Genomic DNA, 25,774 nt, shown 5'->3' on the forward strand with positions numbered 1-25,774 from the left:
ATCAGTTAGCGAAGGGACTTGTTTAGAGAGTCAGTGGCAGAATTCAGCCATCCCTGACAGCAAACCTTGTGCAGGAGTAACTATACATATGTATATTGGAGAAAGAACACATTTATCTACAATGTGAACTTCATCTGTTTAAATGCAAGTCTGAATTCCGTAGGAAGAAAAGCAAAAGCAGCTACCCTAAATCTACCAAATAAATTCCAGTGGCTCTACTCACAGTATAAATCTCAGATTTCCTTGCAATCCCAAACTGCCCTTTGCATTCATGGTAATAGACTACAACAAATAAATTATAAACTACACATACATATACATAAAAACATACTAACTTTTAGGTGGGTATATCCACACACTATAAAAATTCTATGGTAATAAAATGTTATATCTGGAAGTGTAAATATGCAGAAGTTAGGATACCTTAGTTATGGTTCCCAAAGCAATTTTAACTTGTGTGCCTTGTGGAAGTATAATATTTAGTTGCCAAGTCCATTTACAAACACACACAGGAGATATAGTAGAGAATATTTCTTACTGTATCTGTAAGGGAGCAAGTTACGATAAGAACTGTAACTCAGATTTCTTTAGTCCATGCATTTAAAAGTTTTAGCATCAACACTCAATAGCTGTTTTTGTACTGAATATCCTGTTCCTTTTAAAAAAAAAAAAAAGTGATCAACATGAGAGTTAAATGAGAAAAAAAAAAAGACTGATCATGCACAACGCGCAGTTATTTCACACTGAAGAGATCCAAACGGCAGAGTTACACACCTTGTATAGTCATATCTATATGTCGAAGCCTGTTTATTGAAGTTATTGTACAAGAGGAAATGTGCATTATATATAAATATATATACACATACACACATACATATATACATATATGTATTTCACTATCAGATGCAACATTTTCCCCCACACATAAATGTATAGGTTTTTATTTCAACCTGAAGGGCTCCTTAAATGCATACGCTGACACACATTCAGAGATGTTGTGAAACATATACTGCACACAAACAGCATGGATGGTGATGACTAATCGATACTGCACTGATGTCCCCAGTGCGATCCTAAACTACTTGACAGGAAAGTGGAACGCTGCCTTGCAATGGAGCTGAAGGAGAGGCAGACAAATGCTGGGTGTTAAAAACTGCCATACTGAACCCCTTAGTATACTACCAGTGTGGGTAGGGCACAGTCAGTTCAGTTAATGTGCCAGATATGGGGAGAGGAGATACTTTAAGTTTAAAAAGTGCTCCACTTACATTCTACTAGATTGTATGGAAAGTTTGACTTTTGCCAAGAACAGTGGATCCATCATAGAACTGTCTTGTTAACTCCTTCACTAGTATCGTACTTCAGGTTGTTTGCAGACATAAATCTATATTATGTAAACAGTTTAGTATCAATAGCCAAATAAAAAATACGCCTCATTTCTGGAATGACTGGAGAATACAGACAACTAAAGCAGCAAGTGACCCTAAACTTGAAATATTAAGAGACAAAAAACAAAAAAACCCTCACCAACATAGCACATCACAGAGCAGAAACAGAGGGTGTATGCAGTAACAATCATTGTCTACTTAGCCAACTGCTTTTCAAGACTTTTTAAGTTTGCATTACATAGTGGTCAGAAGTATCCCAGTGGAGGCTTCTGTGCAGCTGTCTTTGGTTAAGATAGAAATGCCTGCAGCCTAAATAGCTAAAGCTAGCCTGAATTTGTATTGCACTTGACCATTTGCTTGGGCAGTCCTCCTACCGATATTGTAGCAAAGCCAATCCCCACTCCTGTCCTCCCTTCCCCCCCACAAAAAAACAAAAACAAAAACAAACTTACCATGTTTTTATATTTTAATTTACAAAAAAGTTATTTTAAGTTTATAAACTGTAAATACACTGCGTTTAACTGTTATTTTACTTAATGGTAGGTAGATGTGTTTATTTACAGCTGGTATAGTAGATAAAGCAATTACATTCAACAGAAGAACACTAGATGAGTCTAATTCTGCCCACAGATATGCTAATATTTAGCTCTAACAGAGGTCAAAGAAAGTGATAAAAGAAAAATGATTTCAAGGAGTAAAGCTGAAAATGATTGAACAAAAATTTTAATCACAGTAAAACAAATTTACAAATAAGGAAAGGATTACGCAGTAGATAATGAGGTGTAACAAAACATGATCTTTAGTAAACCTCCTAAATTTAAATATTAAAATAGAATACCGGGGGAATCCTTGTTAAAAGTAATTTGTGAACCGTTAATCAGAACACTTTAGTGTAACAAACAGCTTTTGGAGTATTGGGCTTATTGGAACAATGTTTATGCAAATTTCAGATCATCCTAAATTTGGACAGCTCCCTTTAACATATATTTCACACAGAAATTCATTTCATGGAATACTGACTAACCAAATGTTTTGGATGTTCTTATGAGATGGGTAACTTGTTTTTTTGTTTGTGTGTTTTTTAAACTAAACCACATTAGAGTTTCTTACATGCCAGTATCAACACAAATGGCACTTACCTGATTGAATATTTTATAGATTGTGCACTTCCCATCTCTCCCCATAACAAATGAAAAAGGTTAAAGCAGGCTAAGTGTTCTACCTCCATGAGCAGAATTGTTATTTATTACAAATGCATAGCTTTTGTAAGTGCTTAAACAGTACAGATTTTAAAGATATAAAATAGCCAGATTTTGTTTTAAAAATTAGAACCATACAATATGATTGCTCTGACTGGTGTAAGAATAAGTAGATTAGACAGTTCCTTGAGAACACTGATCAGACTACGTTTTACAAACGAAGATGGAAATGTGCTGCAGGGAAGTGGAAGATTGTGAGGTTATTCCACAAGATTTATGGCAGAGTATGCAGAAAATTGAAGAATCACTATTTTGAAGAAAAGAAAACCTAGAAATGTTTTTACCCAAAGTAAAATGCACATTTATGGCAGAACTCCAAAAAGAAATGCAATATTTTAAAACTTTTGATATTTCTATTCATCAGTCAATTTACTGACAATCATCCATACTTTCATCCTGTGTTTGGAGCAGACAGAATAGAGAGGTTAGCAAAATAATACTTATTAATACTACTGTATATGTTGTATTAATTATGGCAGTGTATTAGTTCTCTATCACGGAAGTAAACTTGAAAATAGGGCTTGGATGCTTTTGAAAGTTTTACCCATCTGTTTTTTGTTTGGTCACCACTTTAGTCAAGGTCTGGATTAGCAGACATGTTTCCTCAGAGACAATAAATTAGCCAGTAAGAATACTTCCTTTTTGTTGGAAAAGACACTACTGATCTGACACTGAAAGTGACTTAGATAGATCAAGTCAGATAAACAGAGTGGAGAGAATGAACACAAAAAGAGGTTACTCACATTGTGCAGTAACATCAGTTCTGAGCAGTTTTCCCAGAGGGAGGGAGCTTTGGAACCGAGTCCATAAAGATAGTAGAGCAGTACCCAGACCCGCACTGGCTCTGACGGCATAGATTAAAGCACAGTGTTTTGAAAATGTACATACTGAAGCCCACACAGCAGCCCAACTTATCTCAGACTCCAATACGTTTAAGCAATGCTGCAGTTTGTGCAATTGTATTTGACCATGACAGCCTGTTAGTTCACAAACAGCAACCTGCAGTTCAGGATGAACAGGACTTCTGTCCAAACAGATCCAGTCTCTTTTGTCCTCGTCATGAGGAACGGACCCGAGAAGTGTTGCCTACCCTGCTCATTTACCGCATCCACTACTAGGGAGTTAGGTGGAGCGTCGGAGAACAAGAAATCAGATTCCTTAGGGGGGAATCATACTTTTTATCTGCCCTTTTACACATTGGTGGAACAGTAGTAGGTATTTGCCTACTACTGTAGGCATTTGATGCGTAATGCCACCCTAGAGGATTTTGCTGACTGTAGAATACCCAACGGCTTGCATTTTGAATCCCTGACCTTTCTGAGTGGAACTTGAAGAGTGTCAGCTACCCTCTACATGAGATCTTGACATTGCCAAAAAACTGTCTGTCACAGAAAGTGGAGGAGGCATAACTGCATCATCTGGAGATGAGGACGAATGAGTGTTTGAGGGGTAGCCTGGCCTCCTGTTCCTCAAACATCTCCTGCTGTGGGAAGAAGAGGACTGAACAACCCTAGTGTCCCTCTGAGATGGTGGTGGTCTGGAGAATTGCTGTCAGTAAGCAGTCCAGGGATCCCAGTATGGTCACTGAGAGGGGGAGGTGTGGCATATGGGAGGGAGGATGCATGCAGGGGTGGTTCCACTTTTGATGATGGTTGCTATCTTCCTTCTCTGTGTCCGACACAAAGAGGCACAGGGCACTATTAGTAGAAAAAAATCTGTGATCAAGAGCTCAAAGAGGCACATGTGCACATGCAGTGGGCACCCTCAGGGATACTACTCAAAGAGCAATTTTATTTTCCCCTTAATCAGCTGAACACATTATAAACCCAACATAAATCTCTTGTGTTTTTTAAGTACATGAATACTAGATCACACTGTTGCTGTCTACATGTCCTCTGCCTAGAAGCTGACACCCCAGTCGCTCAGGATGATACTGTTACACTAGAGAGTTAAGGGTACTATTACTCTATATGGCACCCAAACACTCTTCACTACGTAGGTTTTGGTGATACAATTCTGCTATCATTTTGAAACGGCCATCTAAATTTAGACCAATGGCAAAAGGCAGATATTCTAAAAAACTTTAGTCCTTTTTGAAATGAAACAAAAAAACCCACATCTCTGCAGATCGAGCTTGTGCCATTACTTATATCATGGTTGGGGAGCTGGACAAAAAGGGAGCACACATTGGATTTCCTTGATTAATGGAAAAACGAGGCTGTTTCAAGTGTAAATTCTGATGTTCCTTCGACTACTTTGTTCTGATGAACAATGCTGAATTACTTTTCATTTTTGCTGGCAGTGCTGTTGGAGCCACATAGCTCCTAGGATATTAGGGAGACAAGGTGGGTGAAGTAGTATCTTTTATTGGATCAACTTCTGCTAGTGAAAGAGAAGCTTTCGGGCTTACACAGAGCTCTTCTTCAGATCTTCTTAGTGGTTCCAAGACTAATGGATCCTAATACCACATGGATCCTAATACCAAGTAATGATCACTGTGTTAGGGCATGATTGACCAAACGAACAATATGAACATCTGTAATATCCTCAAGTGTAATCCTTTCCTACATAAAATATTTCATAGAAAAGGATGTTCTCTTTAGTGTATTTAAGAGTAATCTGACTGATACTCTACCAAGCACCTTTTAATTTAAAACCACTTCTGATATCTTGTAAAAATAAAAAAAAAAAATCTTTCCTTTGAAACATACAGCTTTAGAACAATGCTTATTTGCTCAATGAAATTTAAAACTGTGGGACAGATTGAAGCTGTTCTCAAACCATTTTATACCAAACCAGTGCTACTGTAGTAATAAACAACTTTATCTCTATTCTACAGTGTGATGTTGCCTTAAAATGGCAAAAGGTAAGGTAATACAAAAGAGGTTAAAAAGTGAATTGCACTAAGATCTGAATTTAGTGGATCTTACACCTCAGATACCCTCTGAAGGGTAAATTCAGATCTTGCATTTATGAGAATCTCAGATATCTTATCTGATTCTGTTTCATTAACCTGCAGTAACACTAACACACAGTGGGCGCCTAGCATTTCCAGACATCTAGATATAGAACAGAGAAAAGAGTACCCTCAAACTGTATTTTTAAATATATCTGATCGAGTATGACTTACTTTGTACTACTTGTACTCTATTTGCTTTGGAAAAATAAAAAACCTACGAGTAAAATCACACATAGGTCTCTCCAGCATATTGGTTCTCTCCCTTCCACTCAAGTAATAGGTTTATAAAAGAAGGATCTCAAGTCTATATATTTCAAGAGATTTTTAGACACTAGAAACTGAATACAGCTGAACCTCTGTGTTCTCAAAAGTTCTACTGCACATCACTTTCTTAATATTTCTAGCACTCATTTCAATGTTGTAGATTTTTCCTCATTCACCCAACATACAGCCTGCTCCATCTAGATCTGGGGCTAAAAAAAGTTAACTACTTGCTCTGTTCTCAAAATTCTAAGACCAGATCCTGATGCATCAAGTCCAGAATTCAACACATTCCCAACTATTACTGAAAGAGCACTCTGTAAAACTCTAACAAAGAATACATTGGTTATTTCCACTGATTTGGAATCTGAAGTCACAATTCAGAAGATTATTATGAGCGAACTCTATGAAGGTATATCTGAGGAACATTTGATGTATGTAATTTATCATCCTCCCCTCTTATGAAATCTAGAGAACTGCTTAATTACACAGCCTTCAGTCCATCCATCCTTCATCCCCTAAAACACACACACTTTCTTCAAGTTTTGAAGCTAAGTCCCCATCTGTTCCCAACACAATCCTACAAACAAGGACTGCAATTTGACAGATGCACAATTTCTGAAACTCCAGTACAGTTTCAAGAATATTTCAAAAAGCTGAATTTAGAGATATCATGCCCATCTGCTTACCAACCGTTTAAAACTGCCATTTTAATTCATCAAGGAGTGTAATAGTATTAGAATAAAAACTAGGGGAGAACACATTCACTTCCAAATGACATTTTTCTTTATGCTATCTCTAAACTTCATGATAGTGTTTTCTTGTTATGAAGCACCTGCCCTACCGCAGAAATACAAGATTCTTGTGAGGGTAAAAAGAGGGAACTGGTGGTTGCAAAGCAGAAAGGGCATTTTCCAGACCTTTGTGAAAATTATCTGTGTGCCTCAAGTGTTCACAAGACTCATTTCCTTCTCTTAAAGACCTGAAGATTTCAGAGACATACACCTTCCTGATGTTTTTTTTGCCTTTCTCCACCATAAAACAACAGCTGACAGAAGAGTCTCTGAGCAGGAACATTTTCCTTGAATATAACTTCCAAGTATTAGGCCAACATGAACATGAAAACAAGAACACCACACTGTTTTAGAATCCTTCTAAACATTAAAGCAATCACTAGACCAGAAGCTGCTCAAAAATTTCAATTGGTATCTCAGTGAAAGCCAGTAATTCTAGAGAGAAATTCACAGAGCTATTTCTTCTTCCAGACTGAAAGCTCTGAAACTGACTCCAGTATTCTGCAGAGAAAGATGCTAACCCTATGGTTGGACAAAGCCTACTGCAAGAGAAAATTGTTCCACTACTTTGAAGTAGATAACTGAACATTACAAAAAAGCCTTGCAGCGAACATGTCAAAGTGAAAAGGGTGGAAAGAAAAAATGTTTTCACTGTACTGATCATTAATGAGGAATGATAATATTTGGTGCACCTTGTAAACATTATCTACTAAAAAAAAAAATCACCTTTAAGTGTCTGCTGTCTTATAAAAATTAAAAGCATTCCACTTGACATTTTACAAATAAGTACAATTATTAAAAAAATATTTTCAAGACAAGTGTTTATCAAGCTAAACACATTCACTCATGATTTTTATTATACCAGTGACTGGTCTTTCTACTTGTTTTTGTCACAATGAAATGGGAAAGGCTAACCTTTTTCAAAAATGAAGTTTAAAAACAAAAACATCACCAAAAGTTTAAAAAAAAACTTACTCTAAGTTATAAGGTGATTTTAGTTCTTAATTGACAGTAAAATATTTACCAACTTTTTTTTTTTTTTTAGTATAAGGATACGTGTAGAGTTCCATATATCTGGATTTTGCCATACTTTGTCTGGTATAAACCTGTTGAATTCCAGCTCTAAGGTCATCCCATATCTGGTCAAGACCAATCTGTTTAAGTCCATGTGGGTTCTGACTCCTATTCGACGACATTTTGTATTTCCTGTAAAGTCTTCCAGAGTAGAAGTCTGAGATCTGGCTATTCCTCCATCAGTTTCACAAGTAAAGTAACATTCCAAATTCAGTGACTCAGAAAGATGTTCTTTACATACGAAGAATGATATCCCCTTGCAAGATAACCTACCAAAAAAAAGGAATTAGTTAATAACATTCACTGACACCAGATTCAATTTCATCAGCTGCTAGAACAAAAGATATACCATTAAGTCATCCAAAAGTGAACATTACATCTTTAGAGTGCTGTCTGCTAATAATATCACCAAAGCATACTTAAATATGTAAGTAGAAGAGCAATGATTTTACTGTTGCCTTCCATATCACTTCAGCTTTATTCATTAAAACAAGAATTTGGAAGACAACCATACTGTTAAACTGCCAAAATACTGAATATTTTAGGAGTCATCAGTATACATGGTTGCTGCAGATGGATATTAAAGATCTTTAGAACATTCATTATTAGTTCTCTGTAATGAATGCAAGGTACATACCAAATCATGAAAAATCCACAAGCCCATTTTATTTTTTCAGACAGTAACAAAAATACCATTTCTGGAGGTTAATCCAGGAGAAATGATCACAGGCCTCTGGCTAGTAATATCTCCCAGCCATTCATTACTTCCAGGATAGGTACAGTATAGAAGGCTTTATTTCTTACATATGATGTAGGACAATTGGATATGAATTTTTAATTCTGAATTTAACTGATCCAGGATGGAGATCTTAAAAATAAACTGCTGCTGAACATATTATTTGCATATGATCCAGAATAATACTGTACAGCCTAGTAATATAGTTAATACCTGAAATTAGAAGGACATTTAAAAAACCACCCATACAAAGAAATATCCATATAGGACATAAATATTTTCTGAAAATAGCATATACAATTTCCTAAAAATTATCCACTTCTCTAAAGAACTTCTTAGCTGCGTGGCAACTGACAATTGACTACTATTCTGAAGTGTACAAGTAAAATAAATAAAGCTAGCTTGTTTCATTTTGGTTCCTGGATGTCAGAAAGTAAAACTGTTGGTGTAAGGAGGTCAACAGATGTTGATGACATATAAAAATTTAAATCTAAAAGCATTCCTGATTATTTTATTGATATCAATAAGCATCAGTAAGACTATTTTCAAAAAATATATTTTATAAAATATGTCTGGTAGCTAAAAAAGCAATAAAATAAATTTTAATGTTTTGAGATGTTTATTGAGAAACTTCATTTACTCCAAATGTTTTGAGGTGCAATCCTAAAGCTGTTTCTGACAATCAATTTGGGATCTTACCACTTTAACATTAACAGACTGAGGGGAACAAATGAACATTTCAATTGTTTTTTGAATATTTATGTAATTTATTTTTAAGACACCTATCAACTTGGAAGTCTGTTTTTACATGCTTTAAATTGCACTGCAACATCTGCATTTGATTACAATATTTCAGTATGACTTGGCTAGTTTCCATCTTGAATTTTGCAATTAAATGCTTATAATATAGTCTTATAATCTATTCTTATAATCAACTGAGTTTACTAACTTTATAGACTAAAGAGATTTGCTTCTTCTAGTTATTTGGCACAAATTTGGAAAGAAAAACAGATGGATAAAGCTACACATTGCTTACAGAGATATTTCCACATATCACTCATTCATAGAAAAACCAGAAGGGGAATGAGAGGTTATTTGACTTAACAGTAATAAAGAATAGCTGGTATCAACACACAGGTCATCAAGTTTCCTGTGAAAGTAGCCTCTCCTACTTATCTGTTAAGAAAATACACTATGCTGCTACATGTATAGCAAAACCAAGTTTTGCTATGTAGCAAGGTTGCTGTTATAGACAACTTTTTTCTATGAAAATCTGAAACCTTTATTCCATTGGTAAAGTTACTGAATGCACTGTTCAAGTCTATTTTAAAATTCATGCTCAGAGGGTCCCCTGTGTGACACTGAAGGATTTGAACTGGTCCACACCAATTACTTATACTTAGTTTCTTTCTTACATAAGGTTATAAGGATTATTAAGATTCCAAAGAGAACAAAAACTACAGTTGTACATGCATGACTTTTCCGGATATCTAGCTACACTTCGATTTAAGGTCCTTGGAATCAGTCCTGGCAAGGAAAAACTATTATGTAGTGTAGCGGAAAGAGCAATATCTAGAATACTTTTGAACTTATTTTCACAGTGCTGTATACTGTCTCAGCCCCATGTTGCAGATAGGGAAACTGAGGCACGGGATTTATAGTGACTTGCCCAAGCCAAAAATTCAGCAACGCACTGAAAGAGCTGGAATTATAAATCTAACATTCTTGGATTCCAGTTCCGTGTTTAGTCCACCAGAACACACTGCCTTTCCAAGAAAACACACATTGCCAGTTCAAAACTAAAGGCTCAATCTTCTAAACTTAAAAGTCTATGGGACTTCTCACACTGGTAAGCACTGTTATCAGCAATACGTACAAGATCAGTCTTGAACTGTCAGTTTCCTTTCTTGGAAAGACTGGATGCTCTGGTGGACCAACTTTGAACCAGGAACTTCTGAATTATAACCCTAACTTGGCCACTCACTTGCTGTGTGGCTTTGGCACACAGAATTTAGATTCCAGCCATACCTTCCTCCAGCACTGACTACAGCTCCTATTCATGTTAATGAACTCGTAAAGCAACTCCCAAAGCACCTCTTGGTACATGTCAAGGATGCAATGAAACCATCTCATTCTGTGTGGCATATATCCTGAACAGTTTTTCAGAATACAACGCATACTGTCTGCTGCACTACCCAAAATTTAACACATAGAACTGCAGAAGAGTCCTCTGAGATAAAGTTCCATAATATTCTGCCAACATAAACTCACAACCTACATTAACATGAGCAAGAGAGAAAAAACAAAGAGCAAAAAAAGTTAATCAGACACTATCTGGAAGTATGATCCTGATGGCTCCAAATGGGTAACTGAAGATAATGAATTTGCACTTTAGGAGCATGACCTTGCATTACTGACGTTAATGTAAGTTTTGACTTTAGCATTTATGGTATAGCCTTAAGCCAACACGGCACTTTTCATTAGAAGCATTATTTATTCATTTCCATGGACCTCTATCACAACAACTTCAGCTTGGCTCAATACGCACCACCTGACAAGAATCTGTTTCAAATGGTGGAAGAAACAAAACAAACATTTAGTGAAGTTTCTCTGTCAGTTTCTTGCCATGACTTTACATGAAGCAAGGGAGCAACGGTGGAAACCTTTATGTGTTCTTCCCTGGCAAGTACATTTTAATTTATGTATATGAACTAATGCCACCACTTTGTAGACGGATGATTATTCATTGACTTCTCAGTCAAAATAGCAACTTTTTCAAGAGCTACACTACTTGACTAAAGGGCTAGTTCATTTGTCTTTGCGAACTTAATGTTCAAGACCTGTCTTGTTCAAAGGTTGATGTCATCGCAAGGCTGCTGATGGAGAACAACATCAACGTCCTGATGCTGCAAGAAGCACACATTGCACAAGGCGGCTCAGTACATCTCAAAATACCAGGATACATCCTTCTCTCCCACCAAAACCATCCAGAACATGGAATGGCCACCTATATCAGGCCAAAATTAAAAAAACATAGCCAAAGCACTACTGACAACAGATGACAGTTTCACAACTGATATCCAAGTCAGTGAGCTGACAATATATAACGTCAGGTTTCAGAGTGGCAGCCGTGTTAGCATGTATCCGCAAAAAGAAAAGGAGTACTTGTGGCACCTTAGAGACTAACAAATTTATCAAAATCACAACACCCATCTGCATTGTTTGGCAATTTTAAATGCCACCATCCAACATGAACGACAACGAACAACACAGTCAGCAAATGGCTCACTGAGTACGCACTGGCTCAGTACCTTCTGATGCAAAACAAAAAAGTGTACCTTCTGCTCAGCTCGATGGAAGAAAGAACACACACCTGATTTATAAAAAGAACAGGAGTACTTGTGGCACTTTAAAGACTAACAAATTTATTTGAGCATAAGCTTTCGTGGGCTACAGCCCACTTCATCGGATGCATAGAATGGAACATATAGTAAGAAGATATATATACACACACACACACACACACACACACAGAGAACATAAAAAGTGGCGTAAGAGGCTAATTAATTAAGATGAGCTATTATCAGCAGGAGAAAAAAACTTTTGTAGTGATGATCAAGATGGCCCATTTAGACAGTTGACAAGAAGGTGTGAGGATACTTAACATGGGGAAATAGTTTCAATATGTTTAATGACCCAGCCACACCTGTTTTTATGTTTTGTGTTCATCACAGTGAATCACCACTCATTGCATTTTGAACTGTCCTGGACCCCTTCCCACACCGTCAGCACTAGCCAGTGGCGGTATAATTGGCCTTGAACTCATCATCGTTACCAGTGTACCAGTTCCATGCTGGAACCCAAGATGGGTGGATTGCCTGGATTTCTCCGCCACCATAAAAACAAAAAGCCCACCATTAGTAGCATACCTCCAAAGCCTGAAAACTTCAACCTCTTCACAAAGCTTATTATTAAAGCCACAAGGACAACCATGCTCCATGGTTACAGGAGCTTCTTTATCCGATGCTCGCTAAAGGGAGTATGAAGCTTCTGGTGACCCAAACATAGCCACTGTTCTCTTGGAATCACTGGATTCTACACGACAATGATGGACAAAGATGATGGAGGCCACAGACTTCATAAACTCAAGCCATATAGCATGGGCCATTCTGTGGAGGTGGAGCGGCACCATCAAACCCACATATATATTTCAAGTCTCTGGTAACAGTACTGCCAGCCTCCGACTAAGAAATTCTAAGATGACTGTAAGTCAACAAACAAACTGAGAGGAGAAATAGCTCTCAAGGAATCCTGTGCATAAAGCGCCCCTTCTACAAGTCTCTGTCAATCAAGCCAAGATTGATGCTGCCATCTCTACCACCAAAGCAGGAAAAGCAGCTGGTACTGATGGCATTCTTCCAGACTTCCTTGAATATCTCAGGCCAAAAGGGCACGACTAGAAAGCAGCACTATCCACAGAACTCATCAACACCAGCCAATTTTTAACATTTTAGAGATGATGAAAGGTCACCCCCCTTTTCAAACCAAAAAAGGTGCCCCATGATCCACAAGCTACCACCTTATTTCCCTCCTCTGTATAACATAGAAAGTACTGGAGCAGGCAAGCCCAGTGAGGCTGACCACCATCATGGAGACCACCCCCCCACCCCCACCCCTTGAACAGGTCTTAGGGCAGGGCGAATGCTGTGACCAAGTGCTTGTACTGACTGCATATCAAGGCCAGCTTTCAGTGGAAGCTTGAAAAGGCCGCAGCTTTTGTCGACTTGTTATCAGCCTATAACACTGTCTGGCACAAGGGCCTACTGCTGAAACTATCCAACTTGCTTCTGTGTGAACAGAAATTTTGACTCATTAGGTCAATGCTTTTGGAATGAACCTTACATGCCATCTCGAAACTCAGGTTAGCAAAAAGCACAGTGTGCACAATGGCCTCCCAAATAAGGATCGGTACTACCAACTTCCCTTTTTAAAAACACACACAAGGGTGATGGGCAGCAGGTTTAAAACAAATAAAAGGAAGTTCTTCTTCACACAGCGCACAGTCAACCCGTGGAACTCCTTGCCTGAGGAGGTTGTGAAGGCTAAGACTATAACAGGGTTTAAAAGAGAACTAAAGGTTTTTAAGATCAGGCTTGACAAAGCCCTGGCTGGGATGATTTAGTTCGGAATTGTTCTGCTTTGAGCAGGGGGTTGAACTAGATGACCTCCTGAGGTCCCTTCCAACCCTGATATTCTATGATTCTATGAACTAGATAAATTGATGGAGGTTAAGTCCATTAATGGCTATTAGCCAGGATGGGTAAGGAATGGTGTACCTAGCCTCTGTTTGTCAGAGGGTGGAGATGGATGGCAGGGGAGAGATCACATGATCATTACCTGTTAGGGTCACTCCCTCTGGGGCACCTGGCATTGCCCACTGTTGGCAGACAGGATACTGAGCTGGATGGACCTTTGGTCTGACCCAGTATGGCCATTCTTATCTTCTTATGATGTGCCCAAAATGAAATGTTGCAAGTTAATTTATGTTGACGACCTGGCACTAATGACACAGCCGCAGTACTCAAAGAAGCAGAAGACACCCTTAATACTGATCTGAAGAGGATGGAAAATTACATTCAGTACTGGCAGCTCAAACCCAATCCACCAAAACTGATGTCATCAGCTTTCCATCTCAGCAATTCTGAAGCTAAGAGGATGCTTAACGTAAACTTCTGCAGCAAGGAGATAGCCCACGATCCTAACTCCCACTACCTAGGAGTCACTCCCAATCACAGTCTTACCTGTCAACATCTGAGCCATAAAATAAAGAGTTGCATCAATATCACCCAAAAGCTAGTCAGTTATAGCTGGGGTTGTGATAACTTAATACTATGAACAGCAACGCTACCTTTAGTTTATTCCATGGCTGAGTACTGTGCACCTGTTTGGGGAAGAAGTTCGCTCACAAACTTGTCGATATCCAGGTAATTGTGGCTCTAGGACTTGTAACTTGCACTGTTATGTCCACTCCACTGCTCTGGCTTCCAATCCTCACAAACATCCTTCCTCCAACCATCCGGAGAGAGATGGGAGTACAAGAAAGCTCTCACTAACAAAAATCTCCCATTGAATGACAACCTCATTCATTCACCTCGCATTCTCCTTAAGCCTTACCAACCATTCTGGGCAGCTGGAGAAGCTCTTCTATCACCAGCTTCAACCCAGAAAATACCTGGTGGATGCAATGGGCAGACTCTGAAGTAAACAACAAGCACCTCACAGATTATCCTGAAGTAGAACTGCCTGGTTTCTTGCTCCACTGGAGACTGTGGACAAACCATAAAAATCAGAACGTTACATGGAAAATGATCACACCTGATGCGCAAATGGAGAATCAAGGGTTCCCCACAGTGCAAATATACAGACTTCAAACCACTGAACAAATTTTGAACAAGTGCCCCAACCCCACACTGGGCCAATGGGGACAGACCAATCACTGTGGGCCGAGGAAGCCATGCCTTCTCACCCCTGCTGTGCATGCTCCAGGTGGAAAGGACAGATAAAAGGAGACAGCCCAGCTCAGTCTGGGCTGGTTGAGGAGGAAGGACACACATCGCAAGCTCCAGCAGAGAAACCAGAGACTCCCTAAGCGGTGGAAACGACAGACTCGGAATAAACTGCAAGCAACCAAATGACCACAGAGATTGACAGGGATGCTGAGCCGCTGCCAGCCGGGGAGACGATGAGATGCAGTTTGTGGTAGGAAGTGACCCAGTGAATGTAGTATAAACTGATGCTTAATCCCATCATGGGGAATTTCCCAGCTTCATAGTGCTCTGGGTCAGAACCCAGTGGAGTGGAGTGGGCCCTGGTTCCCCCACCCCCTGCTCCTTGCTTGGAGGGGGGTGGCTACTGTATGTTTGCTCTGTCCCGCCCAGAGAGTCAGAACCCTCAGTGGCTGTTTGCCTGCTCCAGCCAGGAGGCTCAGAGGCCATAGACTATTGTGTTTGCTCTGCCTCGCCCAGGGCTACAAACTGTTTGCTCTGCCCTGCCCAGAGGGTCAGAACCCCAATTGCTGTTGCCTGCCCCAGCTAGGAGGCTCAGGGGCCATAGCCTTTTTTGTTCACTCTACCTCACCAGGGGTCCTGTGACCTCACTGAGGACCATCCCCCAAGGAGTCCAGATGACTGTGTGATGGGGTGCCAAGGGGGGCAGCCGCCCTCAACAAACAGGGCCCCCCATCACACCACATCCTTTCATTTTCAGGAGGTTTAGCAAAGGTGCACTCTGCTTCTCCTAAACTCCACAAATGGACCTCCAAGTTTTCTATTAACTTGTAAATGTTGTATTTAAATATGAAAGAAAAAGAACATGAAGCAAGTGAGCAAGCACAGTGCTTAATATGTACCAGCATTTATTCACCAAGGAGCCAGTGAAAATCCTCAAACTCAAAACTATAATCTCAGCACACATGGTGGAGCAGTATCAATAACACAAGACCAATTTAATTAAACAAAGTTAAAAATTATTCTGCTACAACTATGCTGACATAACTCACCCAGCTGGACACAACTGCGAAATCAAAGGGTATGTCTACACCGCAATAAAAGACCTGTGGCGCTGCTGCAACTGCAACTTGGTCAGCTGACTGTGTCTTGCAGGACTTGGGCTGAGGGGCTAAAAATTGTGTAGGTGTCGGTGCTCAGGCTGGAGCCTGGGTTCTGAGACCCCACAAGGGGGAAGCGTGTCAGCGCCTCGGCTCCAGCCCAAGTCCAAAAGTCTACACCCCAATTTTTAGCTCTGCGAGCCTGGGCTCCGATGCCACAGGTTTTTTATTGCAGTGTTGATGTATCTAAAGTAACTTTACTCCAGAATAATTATTCCACTTTTAAAGGCTGCAAAGACCCCTTTGCTACTCCTAAGCAGTGATGAGTCATACCAAAAGTCTTTATTTCCCATTACCTCATTAGCTAGTGTTATGCTGTACATAAATAACTTTATGCAGCAGCATAACGATGTCCTGCATCATGTTTTTCCAGTGCCACCTTATTTTTCCCCCCGCATCAAAAGAGTGGCAAACTGAGACCTACTAAAATTCTTGTCACTCATGCTGGTGCCAATACCATTGAGAAATCTACTGCTTGAATCATAAAGTGATAATAGAATTACTCTATATTATAACATTCCTGATAAAACTCTGGAAACTCGATAGCTGAAGGGGAAAGGGCAGAAAAGTAGAGAAGATTCCCTTCCATTATACTCCAATAATATTAAAATCATGCCTTGCATTATAACACAGAAACAGTTGCAAAAGACTATATTATTTGAAATCCAGTCAATAAAAGTTTGCTTTCAATTAAAAGCCGGTAGAGAATGCTACATTTCTTTTAGAAATTCAGGTTGAGAAAAAATGGATGTGCATATTGTATGAAGCTTATAAAAAACACCAATATTTATCCATCAATAATCAAATATAAAATGTGCTACTATCATTCAAAACAATGGTGCTTTATAAAACATTTCCATTAGTTATTTCCTTATTAAAAATATCTTTTACCGGCATGGCACCAACGTACATACTCCCATTCATTTCCAAAATCAGATTCTAAAGTTGAGTGAACTACAATTCTATTATTTTAAATTCTCAAATCTTATATACTAACAAATGGGTGCTAAGTTTTCTGACCCCAATCACTTGTAGTTCTTACGTAAAATTTTCAAACACACTTAATTGACTTAGGACTCTAAGACACTTTTTCAAAAAAGTAACGTAATCAGGCACTTTTGAAAAGTTTAACCCTTGCCTAATTTCAACCCATAGAAAGAGAATAGTCTTCTATCACTCCTAGAACAAGGTGCAGCGAAGTATCAGATTTCACTGTGCTAAAAAAGCAGTAAAATATTATGAAATATCAGATTTCACTATATTACACAAAAATATATTCAAAAACCTCATATGCTTTGAATACTAGTAATGAAGTTTAAATCTTGGCAGCCTCATTATATATTATTTTACAGATTAAGATCAGAACTCCGTTCTTTATATTCTGCCAACATATCACAAAATACTGAACTTGTTTAATTTTTCTAAAAATGAATATGGTTCTCAGTATCACAAACACAGTACATGCTTGTAAGGGTATGCAAGCAGTTGTCAGTCCTTGGCAGAATCTGGTTCACTCACCTTACTCACTGGACAGCTGCTGCAATCATATCAGGCCTTTGGTGGTCATCGAAAAAAGCAAAGCCAAAGCCAAACCAAAAAAGGAGTAAGGATTAATACAGCCAGAGTCCAAAAATGCAAAATGAGATTCTTGCAGCCAAAAAATCTTTAAATGAACTTTTCTGGCAGTTTGATTCCAATAGTTAGACAAGAGGCACCTTTTTCTAATAAGTCCCTCCCGCCCCAGAAACAGTTTTTAACACCTCAGTCAAACACTGCTCCCCCAGACCAGAGATTTCTCTATTGAGTGAAGAGAAATCCCTAGTGAATGAAGGCACCTGTTAAATTTAAAATTACCTGCCCTGATGAGCCACAGCATTTTAACCATATCACCACTAAACAAAGGCAACTGTCTAAACACCCTATAACAGAGATCAGTAAGTAAGTATACTACATAAATACAAGCACATATGCTCAGAAGAGCAACAGGCACACTAGACATATATACTGCAAACATGCTGTATAATGCTACCAGGATAGGTGCATGCCCCAACAAAAACATTATGATTTGTTCTATGACACTAGCCTACTGTAATTTTGATCAACCATGTGGAAATAGATTCAATGTGTAATGACCCAGCCACTCCCAGTCTCGATTCAAACCCAAGTTAATGGTATCTAATTTGCATATTAATTCAAGCTCAGCAGTTTCTGAATTGCCCAAATTGATATTTCCGGGCTTCTATGATGCTGCTGCCCTTCTTGCTAAAATGCATTTTCTTCACTCACTTATGAAGTGAGCTGTAGCTCACGAAAGCTTATGCTCAAATAAATTTGTTAGTCTCTAAGGTGCCACAAGTCCTCCTTTTCTTTTTTGCGGAACACGGCTGCTACTCTGAAACTTATAAAAAAATTGTTTGCCTTCCTTGTTCCTGCTCTTCTATCTTATTTCTATATCTTTGTCCTCTCTTGGCTGTGTCCTCCCTCACCTTTCTTTGCTCCATCTCCCTAGCCTGTTCAACAGCAAACCTTCTGGACAGTGTATTTGCTATCTTTGTTCAGCTTATTCATTTTTGGATTTAGGCTTTATGCTAGGTTTGAATGAAATAGGTATGCGAGTCCTTCTGACCACCTTAGCTTTTCTTCTTTCTCTCATGCTCTTGGCTTAACCTTCAATGCACGTATGCTCTCTTCTCCCAAAGCACCTCACTCTTCTTTAAATGTAAAAGCTAGACATGGTAGGCAAAAAATGCAAAGCTAACCCCCTACAGGCTCAGTTAAAAGAATCCTGTGATTTGTAACATATGTCAGACATAGGAAGATCCAAGGCCTTGAGTTAAAGGAACACATTAACTTGAACATCAGACTTGTCTGACAGTTTTCTGCCTTCTGTTGCTACAAACACAACCTAAAATTACAAAAAATTAAAGAGATGACGCTTTTTTTTTTTCTTTTTAAATTTTGCTTTGGTCAAGTCTACACTAAAAACTTTTGCCCTACAGTAAGGTCAGGCATGCGATTTTTTCCCCCCCACAACATTTCTGTACTGGTAAAAGCCCTAGCGTAGATGCAGGTATTCTGGCATAAGAGTCTTTTTGTTAGCATAGTTTAATTTCTGCAGGGAACCAGTATAACTAAGCTATGCCAGCAAAAGCACTTCACTACTCTGGATAACTTTCAACCTAGTGTTTTATAAGAGCTGGTTGAGGAGCTCTCTGGACAGCTAATGTTGATTTTCTATAAATCTTGGAGAAGTGGGGAAGATCCAGAAGACTGGAAGAAATGTTGTGCCACTTATTAAGGCTAAGCACAACGATGCAGGTAATTGTAGGCCTGTCAGCTTACCATTGATCTCAGGCAAGATGATGGAGGAGCTGATACAGGACTCTATTAAAGAATTAAAGGAAGGTAATGTAATTAATACAGATCAACATGGGTTTATGGAAGATCGATTGAGTCAAACTAACTTGATATCTTCTTTTTGAAGAGATGACAGGTTTGGTTGATAAAAGTAATAGCGCTGATGTAATATATTTAGACTTCTACAAGGTGTTTAACTTGGTACCACATGGCATTTTGACTAAAAAACTAGAATGATAGGTATAAAATTAACATGGCATGCATTAAGTGGTCTAAAAACTGGCTAACTGATAGAACTCAAAATGTAACTGAAAGCAGGAAATTGTCATCCAGTGGCTGTTTCTCCAGTGAAGTCCCACAGGGATCGGTCCTTGGCCCTACACTATTTAACATTTTTATCAGTGACCTGCAGAAAACTTAAAATCATCACTGATAGTTTGAAGACAACACAAAAATAGATAAATAATGCAGAGGATAGGTCACTGATTACCAAGCGATCTAGATCGCTTGGTAAACTGGGCACAAGCTAACTGTTTGTAATACAGCTAAATGTACATGTATACATCTAGGAAAAAAGAACGTAGGCCGTTCTTACAGGTTGGGGGTGAACTCTATTCTGGGAAGCAGCGATTTTGAAAAAGATTTGGGGGTCATGGTGGATAATCATCTGAATATGAGCTCCCAGTGTGAAGCTATGGCCAAAAGAGCTAATGCGAATATTGGATATGTAAGCAGGGGACTTTCAAGTAGGAGTAGAGGTTATTTCAGTGGCGCTCAACTTTTTCAGACTACTGTACCCCTTTCAGACAAACCCCTGATTTGTCTTGCTTACCCCCAAATTTCACCTCACTTAAAAACGACTTGTTTACATAATCAAACAAAAAAACCCACAAAAGTGTCACAGCACACTATTACTAAAAAACTGCTTACTTTCTCATTTTTACAACATATTATAAAATAAATCAATTTGGAATATAAATATTGTACTTACATTTCAGTGTACAGACCAGTATAAACAAATTGCTGTCTCTACGAAATTTTAGTTTGTACTGACTTTGCTAGTGCTTTTTATGTAGCCTGTTGTAAAACTAGGTAAATATCTTACTTAATGAGTTAATGTGCCCCTTGGAAGACCTCTGCATACCCGCGGGGGTACATGTACCCCTGCTTGAGAACCACTTAATTATTTTATTTTATTTGGCACTGGTATGACTGCTGCTGGAATACTGTGTCCAGTTCTGGTTCCCACAATTCAAGAAGGATGTTGATAAATTAGAGACGGTTCACAGAAGAAGAATGATTAAATTATTAGAAAACATGTCTTATAGTGATAAGCTAAACAGTTTGAGTTTTGGGTCTAACAAAGAGAAGGCTAAGAGGTGACCTGAATATTTTATAATGGGCTCTTCAATCTATCAGGTAAAGGTGTAACATGATCCAATGGCTGGAAGTTGAAGCTAGACAAATTCAGGCTGGAAATAATATAAATTCCTAGTGTTGACAGTAATTGCCCATTGGAACAATTTATCAAGGGTCATACTGAATTCTTCAACACTGAATTTTTAAAACAAGATTGGATTTTTTTAAAAAGATATGTTCTAGGAATTATTTTGGAGAAGTTCTGTGGCCTGTACTATATAGGAGGTCAGACTAGATCATAATGATGCTTTCTGGTATTAAAATCTATAAATTGTCCTCACCCCGTAGGCGTGTGGAGGAGTCCTCTTGTTGGTGGCCCAATCTGAGTGGGTTTTCCCTGAGCGGGGAGCTGTAGGGTGTCGCCACCGCCAGCAGCGAGGGGAGAGAAGGCCTGATATACTCCGTCACAGAGGAAAATAGTGCCAAGAATTTTATGCCATCAAATCTGAGATACAAAAATCTAAAAACAATCAAAGTATAATTTTTCAAAGGAAAGTTTTCCATGTTACAAAGTTCTGCCCAGATTTTTTTTTCAATATAAGAATATCATGGGACAGATATTGAAAGCCTAGCCTCTACAATTTTTCTAGGCTTTCAGTATCTGTCCCATGATATTCTTATGTTGAAAAAAAAAAAAAATCTGAACAGAACTTTGTAACATGGAAAACTTTCCTTTGAAAAATTATACTTTGATTGTTTTTAGATAATATTCTTAGATCACATTTCTTTCAAGTTAATGTTTACAATTGAACAAACTTGCAGAGGTGTGTCTTACGCTATTTTATGGAAGGGGGTGTGCAGCAGGGGCATAGTATTATTTCTGAACACTTTACTGTACAGTCATGCATATGTTAACAAAGGTCAACTATTGCACCCCCATTGTCATTTATATAGCTTCATAAGACAGTTTTATGGAGTGCACATGTACAGTCATGTTGCACATACTGAAATCTGAGGGGAATCATTCGGCCCCTCTTTGGCAAGGGGAGGTGAAGGATATTGGTTTTATATGCTTCAAACTGTCTGCTTCATACTAAGTCTATTACTAAGAAGACAAAGTCTGCTTTATGTGCAACAGATGCCAAGAGAGGCCAGAGAGGCTGAAGTGTTCTCCTACTGGTTTTTGAATGTTATGAGGCCTCAGGGGCTTGTTCACCTGCACATCTACCAATGTGATATATGCCATCATGTGCCAGCAATGCGCCTCTGCCATGTACATTGGCCAAACCGGACAGTCTCTACGCAAAAGAATAAATGGACACAAATCTGTCATTAGGAACCATAACATTCAAAAACCAGTAGGAGAACACTTCAACCTCTCTGGCCACTCAGTAAAAGACTTAAGGGTGGCAATTCTGCAACGGAAAGGCTTCAAAAGCAGACTCCAATGAGAAACTGCTGAGCTGCAATTAATATGCAAACTAGATACCATTAACTTGGGCTTGAATAGAGACTGGGAGTGGCTGGGTCATTACACATATTGAATCTATTTCCACATGTTAAGTATCCTCACACCTTGTCAACTGTCTAAATGGGCCATCCTGATGATCACCACAAAAGTTTTTTTTTCCTGCTAATAGCAACTCATCTTAATTAATTAGCCTCTTACAGCTTGTATGGCAAATTCCACCTTCTCTGTATGTGTGTATATATATCTTCTTACTATATGTTCCATTCAATGCATCCGATGAATTGGGCTGTAGCCCACAAAAGCTTATGCTCTAATAAATTTGTTAGTCTCTAAGGCACCACAAGTACTCCTGTGTTTTTTTTTTTTTGCGGATACAGACTAACACGGTTGCTACTCTGAAACCTGACAGTACCACTAACTACCTCAACTCTTGATGCCTAAAAGACAACAGCCAAGGGGTGCACAAATACAGACCAGGCATAACCCTACTCTTTGAACAAACAGAAAACCCCCTTAAGAAAGTTACTGATGCATGAGATTTTTTCCCCTCCAGTTTAAGCCAGATGTCTTAATTGTAATAAACCAAAATTTAACCTTCTGCATTGCTCAGAACTTATATCTCACAAAAATATTTGTTCTGTTCTATAAGAGAGATCAGATGACTAATTCCGACAACTCGTTATTTTTTAAATTCATCTTTGTTTTCTAACGCACAATTACAACAGCTAACTGCTGCTACACTGTCTATACAAAACAGTGCACCAGTTTAACTAAAACAGTTTATAAATTAATCTAGTAAAACCAAAGCAAACCCTCAATGTAGACACCCTTAAACCTTGCTTGTGTCACTAAGTTACAAAGTTAAGCTTGCACCAGAGTTAAACTAAACTGATTCTTCAATTGATTTACTTAAACGGGTTCATTTTTGCATTACACTAGTTATATTAGTAAAGGGATTTTAGCAAGGGCATACTTTCAAGGAAAACAAAGAAATTTGGAAAAATGCTTGTAATGAAGAGCAATTTGTGTGGAGAAGATATTTAAAACTGTGAATATTTTGAATGAAGAAGTTGAACAGTGACCCTGTTTTTTACCTTCAGCTCACATATTGTTGGGTATGTGACATCACTAGCACATAAAGCAGGCTCAGAAAAGTAGCTCCGTGCTTCACTTCAGGCATTAGTGTCATCATTCTTATCATTACTAGCAACTCTGGCAGGGCCATGAAGAATCCTGAACTACGAATTTTTCATTCTCAAAGAAGTTTCAGGTGTTGAATTTTGTTTGTATGTGTTTCAAGATCTTCCCCCCCTACCCCTCACCCCCAACTGGTTTCAGATTACAGAGGAGAGGAATTGCTTTTTGGAGGATGAAGGGATTATTTCTGAGTTTCTCTTTAGAAAGCCAGACAAACTATAATTTAGTTTTTGCACAAACTGGTCATCTTTTTTCTTTTTCTTAATTACATGTATCCGATCTCTCCTCTTCAATCCCTTCTCTCCTTCATTTTTGCTTCTTTTCAAAACCTTTGTGTTTCAGGGATCTTCCAAAAATCCTTCCCACTTCTCAGTCTCCCTCTCTTCCCATCCCACAGCCTTTTCTCCAAAATTCATTCATCACAACCACCTCCTTCTTGGTAAAGATGGACCATGACTTCCTCCAAAGCTCCATCAACTGGTCTGAGGTAGTTACTTGACAGAAAATGAGGAACATGCATCCTTTGGAAGTTGAGTAGGCTTCTTTAACACATGGAACTTGAGCTAACAGAAGCAGTAAGGGACTAAGGTTTGTTTTGTACTTTGATGAGCTACAAATGAGCTGGGCTGCTACCAACACATTTGGTTTGTACATCTATCCCTTGGTTTGCATGTCTAATCTCACTCAATCTCCCCCACTGTGTGTTTGCTACCTCTTCTCCTTTCGGAGGGAACCGCATCTGTGCTGCAGCTCCATCACACAGCACTTCCCCAGCCGTACAAAACTGTGCAGAATTACAATTTCTATTTGCTGCTCCTGCTGGCGCCAGTCAGCAAGCACTAATTTCAAGAGCAGCAACACAGAAACTTTTAGAATGCAGGGAGGCAAACCATACAATTCCCAAACCAACTGTACCCCCGGCCTCAGGTCAATTTCTCTGAGTTAAGGCACAATATTTTTCTTAACTCAAACCTCTGCCCTTCTGTGGTCTCATGACAATGGAGAATATCTACCAAAGAGAACTGCTCATGAACTTATACACTAAATTTAAATAGCCAAGCAAAACACAGTGAATTAAGCACAGAAGTGTAGCCTTAATATTAAATTCTATTAACCTGACTTAAGACTTTATTTCATCATAAAAAATACAAAAGATGAAATAATCCATTTTACACCAAAGTACACTAGATGCAACTTAAACCCACAAATAAGATAATCTGAGTTCAGTTAAGGCTGAAATTCTGTCCTTAGTTCAACCTGTTTCCCTATATTTTCCTGATTTATAGCTGAAATGGAACTTTAACGTTATTTAGTCTAATTTCAATGTAGTTTCATCTTGTACATTTTACAGATAAGAACTCCTCTGAGTATGAGTTATTTATTATTCCCCTGCTTCTCCCGGTTTCTAAGAAGTCACCCTGACCACTGCTGGGAGTTTCTATGTCAGCAACAGAGATTGGACCAGAAGCAGCAGCACACAGAATCATAGAAATGTAGGGCTGGAAGGACCCTGAGATGTTATGAAGTCCAGCACCCTGCACTGTGGCAGGACCAAGTAAACCTAGACCATCACTGACAGGTGTTTGTCCAACCATGTTTTTAAATACTTCCAATGATGGGGATTTCACAACCTCCCTTGGGAGCCTCTTCCAGAGATTAACTACCCTTATAGTGAGAAAGTTTTTCCTAATGTATAACCTAAATCTCCCTTGCTGCACACTAAAGCCCATCACTTCCTGTCCTATCTTCCGTGAACAAAGAACAATTTATCATCTTCTTCACACTAGCACTTAACATATTTAAAGACTTATCAGGACACCCCTCAGTCTTCTTTTCTCAAGATTAAACATGCCTAGGTTTTTAAATCTTTCCTCATAGGTCAGGTTTTTAAAATATTTTATCATTTTTGTTACTCTCCTCTGGACTCTCTCCAATTTGTCCACATCTTTCCTGAAGTGTGGTGCCCAGAACTGAACACAGACTCCAGCTGAGGCCTCACTAGTACTGAGTAGAGCAGGACAATTACATCGCTTGTGTTAAGGCTTATATCATTCTTGGGTGTATTTTTTGCATCTGCATCACACTGCTGACTCATTCATTTTGTGATCCACTATAACTCTCAGTTTCTTTTCAGCGATATTACCACCTAGCCAGTTATTCCCAATTTTGTATTGTGCATTTAATTTTTGCTTCCTAAGGGCACTGGGAACTTAGATCAGCATACCTACATCTCCAAGGGGTGTGAAAAATCCA

The 25,774-nt window shown here is 38.7% G+C and overlaps 1 protein-coding gene across 3 annotated transcripts in view; it reads right to left on the minus strand.

The window, feature by feature from the left end:
• The window catches only part of CUL1 (cullin 1), an 84,081-nt gene that overhangs the window by 51,369 nt on the left and 6,938 nt on the right, over positions 1-25,774 (minus strand). For all 3 annotated transcript variants that reach the window (XM_043540506.1, XM_037889979.1, XM_043540505.1), the window contains one exon: positions 7,718-8,004. In XM_043540506.1, coding sequence (XP_043396441.1) covers positions 7,718-7,857 — 140 coding nt within the window. In that variant the 5' untranslated portion in view covers positions 7,858-8,004. The remainder of the gene's footprint in view (positions 1-7,717; positions 8,005-25,774) is intronic.

This window comes from Chelonia mydas, chromosome 2 (genome assembly GCF_015237465.2).
Source record: "Chelonia mydas isolate rCheMyd1 chromosome 2, rCheMyd1.pri.v2, whole genome shotgun sequence".
Taxonomy (NCBI): domain Eukaryota; kingdom Metazoa; phylum Chordata; order Testudines; family Cheloniidae; genus Chelonia; species Chelonia mydas.